General features: G+C 42.3%; 2 protein-coding genes across 3 annotated transcripts; one reads left to right on the top strand and one right to left on the bottom strand.

The window, feature by feature from the left end:
* The first annotated feature begins 2,282 nt into the window (after positions 1-2,282).
* LOC138981987 (chitin deacetylase 8-like) lies at positions 2,283-6,799 on the top strand. 2 transcript variants are annotated; one of them, XM_070355198.1, is made up of 4 exons: positions 2,283-3,091; positions 3,896-4,146; positions 4,469-4,618; positions 5,444-6,783. In XM_070355198.1, the coding sequence occupies exons 2-4, from the start codon at positions 3,988-3,990 to the stop codon at positions 6,008-6,010; spliced, it is 876 nt and encodes a 291-aa protein (XP_070211299.1). In that variant the 5' UTR covers positions 2,283-3,091; positions 3,896-3,987; the 3' UTR covers positions 6,011-6,783. The 2 variants fall into 2 exon arrangements, with proteins under 2 accessions (XP_070211299.1, XP_070211293.1); XM_070355192.1 differs by lacking the exon at positions 2,283-3,091 and having other exon boundaries at positions 3,593-4,146; positions 5,444-6,799.
* Positions 6,800-7,099: 300 nt separating this feature from the next.
* Positions 7,100-12,136, bottom strand: LOC138982005 (N-acetyllactosaminide beta-1,6-N-acetylglucosaminyl-transferase-like). The gene is made up of 5 exons (XM_070355209.1): positions 12,007-12,136; positions 11,438-11,654; positions 10,969-11,086; positions 9,866-10,095; positions 7,100-8,713 (listed from the first exon to the last, which is right to left on the bottom strand). The coding sequence occupies exons 2-5, from the start codon at positions 11,553-11,555 to the stop codon at positions 8,409-8,411; spliced, it is 771 nt and encodes a 256-aa protein (XP_070211310.1). The 5' UTR covers positions 11,556-11,654; positions 12,007-12,136; the 3' UTR covers positions 7,100-8,408.
* Positions 12,137-15,771: the final 3,635 nt, after the last annotated feature.

Below are 15,771 nucleotides of genomic sequence, written 5' to 3'. Positions count from 1 at the left end.
GGTGTGTGTGTGTGTGTGCATATGTGTGTAAGTTGGTTGGTTCTCTCTCTCTCCTCTCTCTCTCTCTCTCTCTCTCTCTCTCTCTCTCTCTCTCTCTCTCTCTCTCTCTCTCTCTCTCTCTCTCTCTCTCTCTCTCTCTCTCTCTCTCTCTCTGACAAACACACAAACACGCACACTTGCAAAGAGTGTGGGCTCATAAACTAAAACGGAGAGAAAACACTACTGTTCGCCGTTTTTGAGGTGACTGTGTCCCTAATTATGACAGTAGGCCTAGTTTCTTTTTATCCCCCATTATGCACTTTAAAAATATGACCCAACAAACTTGTACGCCCAAAATGCTTAGTTGTAACTCGGTGAAGATCAAAAGTTTGCAGTGATCAAAAGCAACCGCAAACTAAGAGAGACAGAAAAGAAAACAAAAACTAAAAAAAAGAAAAGAGAGCTTTGTTTATGATTCTGTACTGACTTGAGTTGTACAATACAGCTTATTAGTAGCTCAACTTTTTTTGTAAACCACTTGTATGCTGTATGAAAAATAATCAGTTGATGTAAAACACTTCAAACTAATTCCTCAACGGTGATAGAAGCTATTTCCTTGAACAATAACCATGAAAAAGGTGTACTTGGACAGACGGAGTTTTCTAAACAGTTGTAAGTAAGACATTTTTCCTCTTCTTTTTTTTCTTTAGACTGAAGTGAGAGTACTGTATGATTAATTAGTTTTCTACACCTATTTATGGAAGAACATAACTTTGTGATAAAACCGATTTTTCGCTATCACTTTTTGTGTGCATATATATATATGAGCATTCATTTGTATACGAAATTTCTAATACTGCCACGAGTGGTAGTTTTCGTTAAAGTGCATACATTATTGGCATTCTTGTCATGTAGCGTTGCATTAAAGTGCGTTTGAATGCCGAATAATCCATTAGTACAATACAAGATAAAAGTATTCAGAATCAAAACAAGCATAATTATAAGCTTTATTGGCGATCCTAAGCTACATTTAAATGATGAGACTTGTACACATTGCTCTTGCCATGGTGTTGATTGTCGTTTGAGCTACATGCAGTGTGTTTACAATTAAAGTCAAAATCGTTTGAGGGATGATTCGACTCTTTTTCACACTTTTATAATCTGTAGGCTTGCAGTTGTCGACCATCTTGTTTTGGATTGTGTCTCTGACAACGAAGACTTGCGCCCACCCCTGCGACACTGCGGTTTCAGATACGCGCGTGTGTGATCCTTCCACAGGTATACGGAATGATATAAATAGATAAATAAATAAATACACATAAGGAAAAAGAGTGAACTTCTAGTGACGTAGGACTTTACGCCAAATTCGATCACATACACCTACCCAACGTCAAAATAATGAACATGTTGTATGGTAAACTGTCGCAAAACGTCTTTGTGTATAACGGTTGGTCATAGTGCTCAACTGTCTTGTAAAGGGACTGGGTGGCCGAGTGGTAACACACTTGCGCTCGGAAGCGAGAGGTTGCGAGTTCGACCCTGGGTCAGGGCGTTAGCAATTTTCTCCCCCCTTTCCTAACCTAGGTGGTGGGTTCAAGTGCTAGTCTTTCGGATGAGACGAAAAACCGAGGTCCCTTCGTGTACACTACATTGGGGTGTGCACGTTAAAGATCCAACGATTGACAAAATGGTCTTTCCTGGCAAAATTGTATAGGCATAGATAAAAATGTCCACCAAAATACCCGTGTGACTTGGAATAATAGGCCGTGAAAAGTAGGATATGCGCCGAAATGGCTGCGATCTGCTGGTCGATGTGAATGCGTGATGTATTGTGTAAAAAAAATCCATCTCACACGGCATAAATAAATCCCTGCGCCTTGAATATGTGCGCAATATAAATTGCATTAAAAAAAATATTTAAAAAATTCCCTGCGCTTAGAACTGTACCCACGGAATACGCGCGATATAAGCCTCATATTGATTGATTGATTAAAATCCTTCCCGTGACAACTCACCTAATTCTCAGATCTGGCCAGGCTTTTGCATAGCCAATGCCAGCCTTCCACTTGGACACATACCACAAATCAGCAGCCTGGGTGGTCCCTGTGCACAGCTAGTGGCCATTTTTGTTTTTATGAGTTAACGAGTGTGCCTTTGAATATGGTATTGTCTATGTAGTGATGAACGGCGCCTCAACACGGTGGCCCAGTGGTAAGGCGTCCGCCCACTCAGTGACTCAGCGGGAGGTCGTGGGTTCGAACCCCGGCCGGGTCATACCTAAGACTTTCAAATTGGCTATCTAGTGGCTGCTCCGCCTGTCGTCTGGCATTATGGGGTTAGTGCTAGGACTGGTTGGTCCGGTGTCAGAATAATGTGACTGGGTGAGACACTGACGAAGCCTGTGCTGCGACTTCTGTCTTGTGTGTGGCGCACGTTAAATGTCAAAGCAGCACCGCCCTGATGTCACCCTTCGTGGTGGACTGGGCGTTAAGCAAGCAAACAAACAAACAAACAAACAAACGGCACCTAGAAACGAAAGTTTTTATTCGGTAAGTAGCACAATATTTTCAACTGAGCACACAGATTTGAAGTAGCATAACAAGAATTGGGGAAACGTGCTTTGCCGTTATAGGAGAACCGGGTTGAAAATTAACGCTTGTCCGGTACACAACTTTTTCAGTGAGCCTGAAACAAATAAATTTAATTTTCTAATTTAATTTAATTTAGTTTTTTGGTTTTATTATAAATTGCATACAAACTTCTCGAAGAGGCACATATTTCAAACGCCTCAAATTTCAGATTACTTCCAAACTTTAAACTTCATCATGTTTCGTAACTAAATTGTAACAGTTTCCTCGACCCCGGGACTTTGCGAACGAATTTACCGGCTGTCTAAGAATTGGAATGTGAAAGAGCCTGGAATGTTACTGATTTGTTCAAGGTGGAAGAACATACTTCCTCTGTGAAGCCAGCGGTCTGCGTCACGAATTGAGCTGTCCAGAAAACCTCATCTTCAACAATGCTGTACAAGTGTGTGACTGGAATTACAACACACGGTGCGCTCCTACCGGTGATCGCCCTCAAAATTCTACATCCGGACGACATACGCTAGGTATGGTGAGGCCATATCCTTAGGCGCCGGTAGCAAGAGGTCGGTTGACTTTAGATGCTTCTCTGTTTTTTCCCCCGATTGATCTTACATAGAGTATGAATTTATGTGCGCGTGCTGATATTAATTGCTTTATGTATTGTTGATTTTCTAGATTGATAAAGATTGATTGTGAATGTCTTCACCTGCGAGGGTGAGACTGGGACGCTATGACATTTATGGGATCTTACTGTAAGTCAACGCTTTCGGCTGCTGCTGCAAGCAAACAGGTTGGAAGATAAAAAAAGTAATAGAGATCGGTACAAAAAGAGAGTTTGATAGATTGATTAATTGGTTGATTCCGCAGATACACATGTTTCATTTGCTTTAATTATGTTTAATTATCTTTGCTTGTGAAAAAATTAATGATTGTGGTTGGTGTCTTTGCTACACATTTAGTCTCGCGTTTGAATGGCCATTTAATAGCAAAACCTGTTTTTGTTTTGAAAGCTCCAATGACGGGCACGTTCTAGGTGGTTTTTTCTCTCTCGAATCAGTCGGTCCTTTGGGAAAGAGGTATCTTTTTCTTCATTAAAATCTGGTATACTGCATGTGTCCCAAACATTCAGGAGGTTATATACTGATTAGCCATGGATTTAATTTGTGGTAATCAATTTTGGGACCGGTGCTTGTGATAAAGACGGTCGTCAGTTCCTTGAATATCGTTGCACATGTAACGAAAAAGAATGTGTTTTAATTTTTTTATATTTTTTTTTATCAACGATCGTTGCTTTCAAAGACCTACATTGGCGATTCTCTTCTTGACAGGTACTTGTAACAGCAATAACTGTCAGCTGCCTCAGTGTCGGTGTGTGGGGACGGACATCCCGGGTGGCCTTGACCTTGCCGAGGTGCCACAGATGGTCTTGGTGACCTTCGATGACTACGTTACTCGAGCTAACTTCCATTTTTACGATGACCTTTTCCCAAGGGCGTTGAGCGATGTGGTGAAAAATCCCAACGGTTGTCCCGCAACGGCCACTTTCTTCGTCTCCGGAACGCACACTAATATGACGATGGTGAGTTGATTCGAGTTGTTTTTTTGTGAATTTTTGTTTGTTTCATTTCATTTCTTTTATTTTCGTGGTAGAATGCTTTTAACATTGTTGTTGTACCCCTTAATTGATTAAGACACCGGTTTGTTCGGCTGTCATGTCATGGACGCAAGAAAACAACACACAAAAATTGTGTCGCACGCATGGCATGAAAAAACGATTCCCTTGCTCAGCTTATGCTACACAAATGAAAGAAAACAAAGGGTATGTCCCCACCGTATGACCTATCATACCCTAATAGTTTTCTGTCAATCGTGGAGTAATGTTTCTCAACTTGTGCGCTCAGGTGAAAACGCTGGCGGACAGGGGCCACGAGATAGCGTCCCATTCTCACACACACGGTTCCCCCGGGACATGGAGTCGCCAGGATTGGGACAGGGAGATACAGGGCATGAGACAGAACCTTGCACACGCCTGCCAACTGCCGGCCCAAAAGGTAAGCGACGAGATCACTTAAAAAGACGATTTTCGAAAATACCTCTTTCAGGATTTTCAGCGGTCTGGACGAATAAGAGCGGCCTTTACCTCGGCCAAGCTTTTCACAACATCCGGAACATACTCCACGATCGGCTTTATTCTGCGATCGGGACGAAAACTAACTCTGATGTGTATGGTATGCAACGCGCGCACAAGATGATACCCTTTTCTTTCAAAAAACAGCGTTCACGAGTTCATCGGAGTTCACAATTTGTTGCGGAAATGATCACTGGCACGTAGTGATCGCTCACAACGTGTTTAAATTGAGGTCTCATGGGTTTGGCTTGAGGTCACGAGAGTTAAGGAAAGCACACGACGTGCCTAGCGAACACTTCCAGCGATCAGCAAGCCAACGGTGGCAATTCGAGGCTTCGATGTTAATATTTTCGAAAGAAAAAGGTATCATATTTAGCGTTCCTGCATAGCAAACACATCAGAGTTAATTGTTCGTCCCGATCGCAAGATAAAGCCTATTTGGTATTGACAAGTCGTGTCTGCGGTGGGCAGACTTTGGATATGGGAAAAGAGCTTGCGTAGTCGCCTGACAAGAGCTTGCTTATTCGTGACAAGAGCTTGCTTATTCACCTAAGTGTTTACTTGCTGCCAATTACAAAATGTATTCCTTACTTCAGTTCTTGCGTCTGAAGAAGGAAAGTCTTGGTAAGATAGCACAGGCCAACCTTTCCTCATCAGTGCTCATGTTCCTTGACCATAGGTTACATTGTTCAAACTCAACACGCTTCGCTAATGTTCTCCCGATTGTCCTTTCACCCCACTGTTGCAGGTCTGTGGAATGAGAGCGCCTTTCCTTGAACTGGGGGGAGACGACCAGTTCTCGGTGCTGCAAGACAGAGGCTTCCTCTACGATTCCTCCATGTTCGGGGGCAGTATTACGGAGGATTCCTCCGCTCCTCCCCTCTGGCCCTTCACGCTTCACTACCCGCCCTCCACCTCTCAGACTGTGTGCGACCAGAGCCGCTGCCCGGGGCGCAGCTACCCGCAGATATGGGAAGTGCCCCTGATTCGACAGTACGCCTTGGACGGGCGGTCGTGCGCCATGACGGATGGCTGCCCTTTCGCCGGGGATGACGTCAGCAAAGATGACGTCAAAAGGTATCTACGTAAGAACTTTGACCGCCATTACAACCGCAACCGCGCTCCGTTCATGATTTCTCTGCACGCCACTTGGTTCACGAACGTACCCCAGAGCTACCAGGGACTCCAGGAATTTCTGCAAGAGGTCAGTTCGAGGTCAGATGTGTGGCAGGTGACCTTGACCCAAATGTTGGACTGGGTTCGTCACCCTGTACCTCTGTCACGTGTAGGGGAGATTCCGTCCTGGCAGTGCTAATTCAAGAAACTTGAAAATACCACTTGGAGGCCACTAGTCAGGGAGTTTCTTTACATTATTGTTTTACAAAAAGGAAATACTGACTGACAATTTAAAAAAGACGTTCATTTTATGAAAAGTTAAGATGCAAAGCTCCTATAACGGATATTGAAGCTTTTTTCACGTAATCCACAATACTGCTTATATTAAGTCAGAAATATTTGACTTGTCCGCAGAATACTGTGACTTGTTTGTTCAATTGCGAAATGTATATGTACTGTTCATCTTGCTTTTATGAATGCTATAACAGAATAAACAAGAACAACAGGCTAAATGTTGGATGCCATTTTATCCTTCTACATTTATCTTAGTAATATTTGCTTAATGATACAATGTATACATTATTTACAAATGTAAAACTAATAATACGATCATTGTTGCATGTGTTAATTGGACAACTAGGTACAAAGTGTGTATTGCAAAAAGGAAAGAAAGAAAAAAAGATAGAGGGGAATGCTGAAAGATGGTCTGACAGTATTATTTGCCACCATTACTAAATCGTTTGCTGGATTTTGTAGCAAGTAATTCAATTGATTATTTTTTTTGATCATATGTAAAATTGTTTTGAACATTTCGTCTTAGATACAGTAAAGGTATATTAAAATATTGTTTTGCCCACATACGTGAGAGACCACAAATTACATAACTAAACCATATACTCACACGTGTGTTTATCGTGTACATGAGGTCGTGTCAAACTAGTCTGGCAGGGACCTAATGTTCCACTGCTCATTTGATGAGAAAGTCACCGAGACAAACGTCATTCTGGGAACACTTTTGTTGTTTGCTGTTTCCCCTGAGATAATTTTTAGAGCGTAGACGTGACGCTTTACTTCTGGAGTGACGTATTTTGGCTTTGACGTCAAAGATTTACCACACACACACTCGCACACACAGCATCAACATTCCCTCTGTTCACAGAAGGCAACAAGGGTGTACATATGTACATGTGTACAGTTCCGCAGTGGCGGCAACAACAACAGCAACAACGAAACAACAACAACAACAACAACAACAACAACAACAACAACAACAACCTGTGCTATGTGCACAAAGATTAACGCTGTTATTGCACGTTTATTCATAATCACTTAGTAATGACTCGGGAACATCAAACACCAAACAAATGGCAGGCTCTTGTTATAAGACTTATAGAACGGACTATAAACCCCCATATATACGAACAATCTATTTACCGTATAGTTGCAGCGTCTCCCTGACAAACACTCAAAGGTCAAGGAACGCCTAACATCAACACTTGGCGGCAATGAACAATGGTATCCAAAAATGGCAAATTCGAAAAAAAATAACATCAAACTTTTTTCATCCTTGAGTCACTTCGCGCGTATGGTTGTAGAGTTCCTCGGCTACACATTGCAAGGCGCTATTCACAGAAAAAGGCAGAGCTTCGTTAACTCGTAACATTAGATTTTATTTTACCCTTAATTTAATGTATTTTTGTATCGAATCTTTCAGCCCATCAATCCCAGGAACAAACACAATGACTAGCAATGTCAAAGGAATGAGGACCGGCACGTTTGGCCTAGTGGTAAGGCGTCCGCCCCGTGATCGGGAGGTCTTGGGTTCGAACCCCGGCCGGGTCATACCTAAGACTTTAAAATTGGCAACCTAGTGGCTGCTCCGCCTGGCGTCTGGCATTATGGGGTTAGTGCTAGGACCGGTTGGTCCGGTGTCAGAATGATGTGACTGGGTGAGACATGAAGCCTGTGCTGCGACTTCTGTCTTGTGTGTGGCGCACGTTATATGTCAAAGCAGCACCGCCCTAGCCTGATATGGCCCTTCGTGGTCGGCTGGGCGTTAAGCAAAAAATGTCAAAGGAACCTCCAACACCAAATACAAACACCACGAATAATGTTATCCAACAATGTCAGACTCTCATAAACATTATTTTTCTTCTTCGGCGTTTATGGACTGAAACTCTCACGTACACCCGTGCTTGGTTTTTGTACGAGTGGGTTTACGTGTATGGCCGTTTTTATCCCGCCATTTAGGCAGCCATACGCCTCTTGCTTGGTATTTTCGTGTTTCTATAACTCACCAAACTCTGACATGGATTACAGGATCTTTTCCGTGCGCACTGGGTCTTGTGCTTGTGAGTACACACGAAGGTGTACGTGTGCCCTTAAAGTTGTGAGTACACACGAAGGTGTACGTGTGCCCTTAAAGTTGTTATGGGAGATCAGACACATCTCAACCCTTAAACCGGGATTCGAACTCTCGACCTTCCTCTTGGGATGCCGGCGTCGTATATACTAGGATATTGCGCCCGGCCTTATAAACACTAACATCGAATTTTCTTTGTCCCAAAATCTCTTCAAGCGTGTGGCTACACAGAGTGTTAAAGAGAACCACCATGAACTATGTTATCCAAAAATGGCAGACTTTCATAAAAGCTAACATCGACCTTTCTTCGTCCCAGAGTCTCCTCACGAGTATGGTTGTGCAGTCTCTCAGCCAGACACTCAACAGCCAGCGAACTGTAGCCAGCGTGAAACTTGTTGGCGAACAGCTCCACTCTTTTCCCAAGCAGCGGGAGGTCGCCCGAAGACAAAATGCAGATGCCTCGAGTCCGCTTTCCGGCGCAAGTACTTGGGTCCCAGTTTTTGTAGCGAACCAGATTCGGTTTGATGAATGACGATGTGCCTGAAAAGAGTGGACAGTAATATGTGACTCGGAAAAAATAAAAACAACAAAAATAGACAAAAAAGCTAAACCAGCTAGACCATTAATTAAAGGCACACCGTAAGCCTCCCGTAAACCATCACAGATACTGTCAGGCTTTTACACACAGTACAAACACCCTTTCATTTAAACACTCACCGCTTGAGAACATCTTAGGTGCCCTCTGTAAAGATGAGCGAGCAATTTTCAAAGAATTTATTTTTGCGTGGTTTATCTTACCCCTGAGCCATCGGAATCCGTCTGATCCAGTTTCCTTTTTTTTCACAATGTAGTCGAGTCGTCAGTCATGTGATTTCCAATGGGACTCGCTGTAAGCTTATCTGCAATAGCACGTTATTATGAATCTGAACGCAACAGACGGCTGCAATTCACGCGAACTCTAGCGATGGCTTTTGACGGTTCAGATGAACTGGCAATAGGCATTTCCGTCGTCTGCTACGAGAACCACGACCTTGCGTGACCCTGCTTCCGGGCTTTTCTTTTTTTAAACTTTCAAAACTTCGAATTGTACTGATCTTGTCTTGATGAAAAAAGAATTCTTTTATGATTTAAGAATGTTTGTGTAACAAGCTGTCGATTTATTATTTAGATTTTAAAAATTAGGTCTAGCGCCAAAAAGGCACCGTCCGATTTTGTTATCAGACAATCCGCAAAATTAATTATTTGAAAATTGCTCGCTCTTCACGTAGGGCACCTAGGATGTTCAAAAGCGGTAAGTGTGTAAATGAAAGGGTGTTTGTACTGTGTGTAAAAGCCTGACAGTGTCTGTGATGGTTTACGGGAGGCGTACTGTGCCTTTAAGACAAAAAAACAACTTGACAGGGGTGAACGACGAAAATAGAGGGACAAAAATAAATTGAGAAGAAGTCGTGTGCACGCAATGACAAAACAAGTCGGGTAAGGCGAAATCAATACATTTAGTCAATCTGTCGGCCTTACAGAATAAAATTGAACGCATTACATTTTTTTTCTCACCAAGATTAGTAACTCATAGGCTGACTGAAACCATGCGGCAGAGACAGCACTGATCTAAATCTCTGGAATGTTAGACCACGTTCATACGAACATTAATCAAGCACAGCAATCAAGGATTTGGACACAAAGAATCCTCACCCGCGTAGCTACCAGGGATGCCAAGCTGAGGGTTGTGGTTGAGGGTAGGGAAGAACTGTTCATCAGGAATGACGATGTCCTGGCACCACTCCTTCAGGTCCCTGGCCACTGGACTGTTGACCGCGAAGTCCACAAAGTGTCGGTTGACCGCCACGTGCACTGCCCCCTTGACCACGGTCAGGTTGTGAGGTGCTGGTGGTTTGTCGCGCCAACGCCGCTGTTGCCAAGTGCTGGAATTCAGTTTAATACAACTTTATTCTCTGAATGTGGAACATACAGACATTTCTCAATTTAGGGATGGTACTGCGGATTCTCCCCTCCTCACCTTAAAATCCTTATTAGTCTGAGAAAATGAGGTCTCATAAGGAAGGATGTCTAAAATTGGAAGTACTTTTTTAGTGTGTGTGTGTGTGTGTGTGGGGGGGGGGGGTGTGTGTCTTCAAAAGGAAGTGGCGGTAGGGGGGGGGTCTTAGAAAGGGGTTCTAAGGCATGCGGTTGAAAGCCGGAGTGGCATAATGGTTTAGTGCGTGTCTCTCACGCTGGGGATTTAAAAAAAAAACTACTCAGGCCTCGGTCTTCAGTCAATGACGCATACTGTTTGTGTTTATCTGACGCATTGCTCTAAACTCTTGCCGGTCGACCGTCCGATATAGTTTTTCAATGTAGTAGGTTATATATAGACTATCACTATGCCTACTAACCGAACAAAACCTGAGAATCTGGACGTACGCTTGGTTTTAATCCAGGATCAATTTGACCTTTGTCCTCTGTGTCTCGGAACAAAATTACCTATTTTTTTCCAGACACTCTCTCCAGTCCACCTAGCTGGTAGTGAATGTCTGAACCTGTTCAGGGCCCGGGAAGGTGAAGTCAGCGAGCCAGAGAGAGGAGATGCGCGTCGCATTGGTAAAGCTGGCCCAAAGATCTCACTCCTTTATTTTGTTTGCTTACCTTTTTCGTTCGTTAATTCGTGAGTGTGTGTGTGTGTGTGTGTGTGTGTGTGTGTGTGTGTGTGTGTGTGTGTGTGTGTGTGTGTGTGTGTGTGTGTGTGTGTGTGTGTGTGTGTGTGTGTGTGTGTGCTTCTTACTTTGTCGTTGAATTACCTGTTTCTATCCCCAGCGACAAGGTTGGCCCCTTTTACAGCTTTTAGAATCCGGACGATTTCCAAGTTCGTCTTCAGGGGAAACTCCTGTCCAGTCAGGTTGATGAAGTATTTCCACCCTGAAAGCAGCGAAAATAAAGCTACTCTGTAAGTTCAAGTTTGTGCAGCAAAACAGAAACGTTGAATTGGAGTCCTCGAAGAGTTCTACCGCCATACATTCACACAAATAAAAACTTTGAATGTGTGTGGGGGTATTTAGAACATCACACTTGTATTGACCTCACCAACCCCAGGAAAAACAACAACAACAAACAACAACAACAACCAACAACATCCTTCAAACAAACGAACACACAAACAAATCAATCCAAAGCACCTAAAAACAATGTCTGCTCTAAAATGAGGCAAAATTCATGCTTGGTGAAGAGATTTGACTTTTTTCAATGTCTGTATTGGTAAACGTTAAATACCTTTATGATGTAAAAGGTCCTCCATGCAAATGAGCTCCGGTTCCAGCACGCTGAACGACCCCCATCTGACCTTGACCGACCGTGACGACACAAACACGTTGTCAAGGCAACGGGCCATAGATTCCACGGCCTTTTGAAATGCCGGTGTGGATTTTAGGTCAACGTGAATGCATATGAAGTTGTGCGGCCTGTAGATAGCTTGCAGTAGCTGTCGTACCTACATCAGTACACAATAAACACACTGGGGAAATGACCATTTCACAAGGCAGCATGTGGGTACTTAGGACGATATCCTATTGACACAGCAGTTATGAATATATATCTAGTCTAAAATGAAAGTGCTAATCTGTCTGTCTGCCTGTCTGTATGTGTCTGTCTGTCTGTAAGCCTGTTTCTCATTTTGACATACAGACACACACACACAGACACACACACACACACTCATACATTCTTTTGCACACGCACAAACACACTGGCACACATGCCGGCCCGCATATAGACAGACACAGACCACCACAACACACACAATGATTCTTTTTACCCCCAACTAGCCTCCTATAACCACCAACCTGAGCAGCGTTTTTGTAGACCAATAAACTGTACGCTAAAGGGAAATCACTTTCTTCTTTTGTCAAAGAGCTCGTAATGAAACCGTGGCGGTGGACAAATGCTTCACATCCGGCCTCGCTGACCTCATCTGTGACGTCACTGTCTGGCGAGATTTTCCGCGGGACGTTTTTAGCACGATGACGCTCTGCGGGGTCCCCATCAAAAAGCTTGGAACAGTCCACATCAGGAACTTGAATAGGTACCCAAGGAAATTGGACAGTAGTATCTGTCTGACATATTGTACAGCAAAACGAAACAGTCAAAACTTGTATTCAGCTGACAAAATACCAAGTCCTACATCCCCCTCCTTTGAGTTATTCTTTTTATTCGTGTTTTTCAACAACAACACAAACACTAACAAACCATTTGAACAAGTGTACGATATTTTAGCGGATCTCTCTTTAAAAACAAAAAGCCACCCGACCAACATATCAACTAACCAACCAGCCAGACGAAAGCAACAGCAATAAATAAAAATAAATTTAAAAAAAACCACAATAACAACTTTCAAAAAAAGAAAAAAAAAAGAAAACAAAACTGAAGAAAAAGAAAGCCATTACACAATAACATCAAAAAAAGTTACACAGCACTACATGCTTTACGGGTCAAGTCTCATCGTTAAATATAAAGTCACCCAATCCGCAGACACAAACACAAAATTAAACATTTGAAGATTTTAAGAAACACGCACCTAAAGGTGTGTAGAGTTTGTCACTGGAAGAAAAAAAGAGTTCATAAATCGAAAAGAACATGATACACTGGAGTGTGAACACACACATCAACACTACTGCTTTTTTCCTTCGCAGGATGACCCTGCAAGGCAAAAGCCTTAAGGTCTTTTTCAGGCAAACCAACAGTCGCATGCTGTATTTCAACAGCATCACAACAGTCTCAGCTACAAAATGTCACAGAATACTAGAGAGGCAGAAACCAAGGTTGCATACGTTTTAGTCCTTGTGACAGAATCAACGATTTGTACAATTGTAAGTTCAGGGACTGAAGACACGTGTACACTTTCAACGATGTGCATACACGTTATTGCCAACAAGTAAAGACACATGAATACACTCTCAACAGTTTGCACCCGCCATACAGAAGATAAATTCCTAAAATCTCAACGATTTGAACACGATTAAGTCCTCACGACAAGCAACACACATGTATAAAAAAAAAGTGTTTATGTTAGTGTCAAGAATTGAAGACACTCATGTAGATTATTAGCATGCTGCACCCGTGTTATCCATCAACGCAGAAAGTCTCCTTCGCACATATGTTAGTCCGCAAGACAGAAAACAATGATATAAACTCTCACACATTTGCACATGTGTGAGTCCGTACGACAGAAAACACCGATTCTAATTTCTCAACCATCGGCACACACATTAGTCCTAAGAACTGTAAGACACATATGTAAACTCTCAATAATGATCTGCACATATGTCAGTCCTGAGAACTGAAGACACACACGTAGGTAAACATTCAACTCTCAACAATGTACACACATGTTAGTCCCAAGAACTAAAGACACACGTGTTAAGTTTGAACGATTTGCACACGGTCAACGAGAAACAAAAATCATGGATGACAAAGAGTGTTGGTGGAACCTTGCAAATGCAAACTGGATAATTGATTGTTCAAATATTGTGTATGGCTGGATGTGACTCTGACTTCGTGCAATATTGCGTGTGACAATGACCCATTAACAACACAATCATATCTCACAGTAAAAATGCTAATGCAACGTTTATTCCCACAAGGGCATGAAACGACCAATCATGAACGACCCTGTCTAAAGTTGTCTAATGGCACACGATTTGCATTCCTCATTATTCATCTTGCTCAGCGAATGTTTGTATGATAAACAGTAAAGCTTGACATCCAAAGCCTTTTGTCAATTAAGAAATCAGATAAACAAGCTCTTGATTTTCACGCGTCGCCTACGCCTCGTGTGAATACCGTACTTCACGAACTCACCTTCGTTAAAGTGCTGTTCAAATGGCAGACTTACAATCAACTTTCAACCAAGTTTCAAGCGATTTTTGTCACAACCAAGTCATTTGAAAATCGCTGCCCATGTGAATAGCGCTAGCGCTCAGACTGACTAATTTTCAGCAACGATTGTCGGCTGATTTGCACTTTTGGGCTTGTATAATACGGTCGCATTTGTTGTTTTCCTGCTAGACCTAGCCCAATCGGGAAATGCGATAATAAAAGTCTCTTGCAAGTCCCTCGTTAATCGCTGAGTAGTCGAGCAACTATCAACTGAGTCTTTAAATCGATGGTAAATCTGAACTAAATCGGGTATAATTCGTCGCGACCTGTTACATATGGCAGAACTTTCGCAGACTCGGTGTCAGCGAATCCCGAGCGACTTCAAATCAACTAAAGTTAGTGGAAAGTAGGGTGAAAGTCTGCCATGTGAACAGCACTTAAAAGTCCCTAATTCCTTATCGGGGGAACGGTCTTGTAAACCATCACACGTTTGCTCAGGAGTTTACATTGGATTAGAACATTGTTCCGTTCAGACACATGCCAGGAACTATAACAGTCTTACTGCTTTCTGTACAATTCGGTAAGGTTGTGCTGAACTGATTGACAGCCGGAAACTATCATGATTTTATAAATGAGTTCTTAAAAAAAATATATATATATACTACTCTGCACAAAAAGTACCCAGGGTGTTGATTTTTGGTGTATGTCTGCATGGGGGAATGGTCTTATCCCATGAAACAGCCTGACAGATCCAAGACGGTCAGGCAACACTGGAAGGATTGTACCTTTAAACAAGTCGCGTAAGGCGAAATTACTACATTTAGTCAAGGTGTCGAACTCACGGAATGAAACTGAACGCACTGTATTTTTTCACCAAGACAGTACAGCTTCGTCAATCCCCGCGTGAAAGAAATCGCTCACGTTCCACGTGCAAAACGTAGTGATATTGACACGCCAGATTAGCGCGGTAGCGTATTGTGCTAAGCAGGAAAGCGCGCTTTTCTGTATTATTGTTAACTTTCTGAGCTTGTTTTGAATACAACCTAACATATCTATATGTTTTTGGAATCAGGAAATGATAAAGAATAAGATGAAATCATTTTTGGATCGATTTCTTAAATTTTAATCGTAAAACTAATTAATCTATTTTCGTTAATTGTGATCACATTTTAAGAGTAAACATGACATATGTATTATATGTTTAGATTCAGAATGTGATGAAGAATACGATGCAATCAATTTTAAATCTGTTTGCGAAAAATCGATTTTAATGACAACTTTAATGAGCAAACTCATTAATTAGTTTTTAAGCCTCCAAGCTGAAATGCAATACCAAAGTCCGGGCTTCGTCGAAGATTACTTGACCAAAATTTCAACCAATTTGGTTGAAAAATGAGAGCGTGACAGTGCCGCCTCAACTTTCACGAAAAGCCGGATATGACGTCATCAAAGACATTTATCAAAAAAATGAGAAAAAATCTGGAGGTACCATACTCAGGATTTCTCATGTCAAGTTTCATGAAGATCGGTCCAGTAGTTTACTCTGAATCGCTCTACACACACACATAGACACACAGACATTCACCACACCCCTCGTCTCGATTCCCCCCTCTACGTTAAAACATTTAGTCAAAACTAGACTGAATGTAAAAAATACACAACAGCGGTTGACCCCAAAATCGACCTCGCTAATATTTAGCTAATATTTCGTCTGTGATATTTTTAGAGTGTTG

The sequence above is a fragment of the Littorina saxatilis genome, linkage group LG1, assembly GCF_037325665.1.
Source record: "Littorina saxatilis isolate snail1 linkage group LG1, US_GU_Lsax_2.0, whole genome shotgun sequence".
NCBI classification, from domain to species: Eukaryota; Metazoa; Mollusca; class Gastropoda; order Littorinimorpha; family Littorinidae; genus Littorina; species Littorina saxatilis.
The sequence above is the reverse complement of the archived record's forward strand: the minus strand, read 5'-3'. Positions and strand labels throughout refer to the sequence as shown.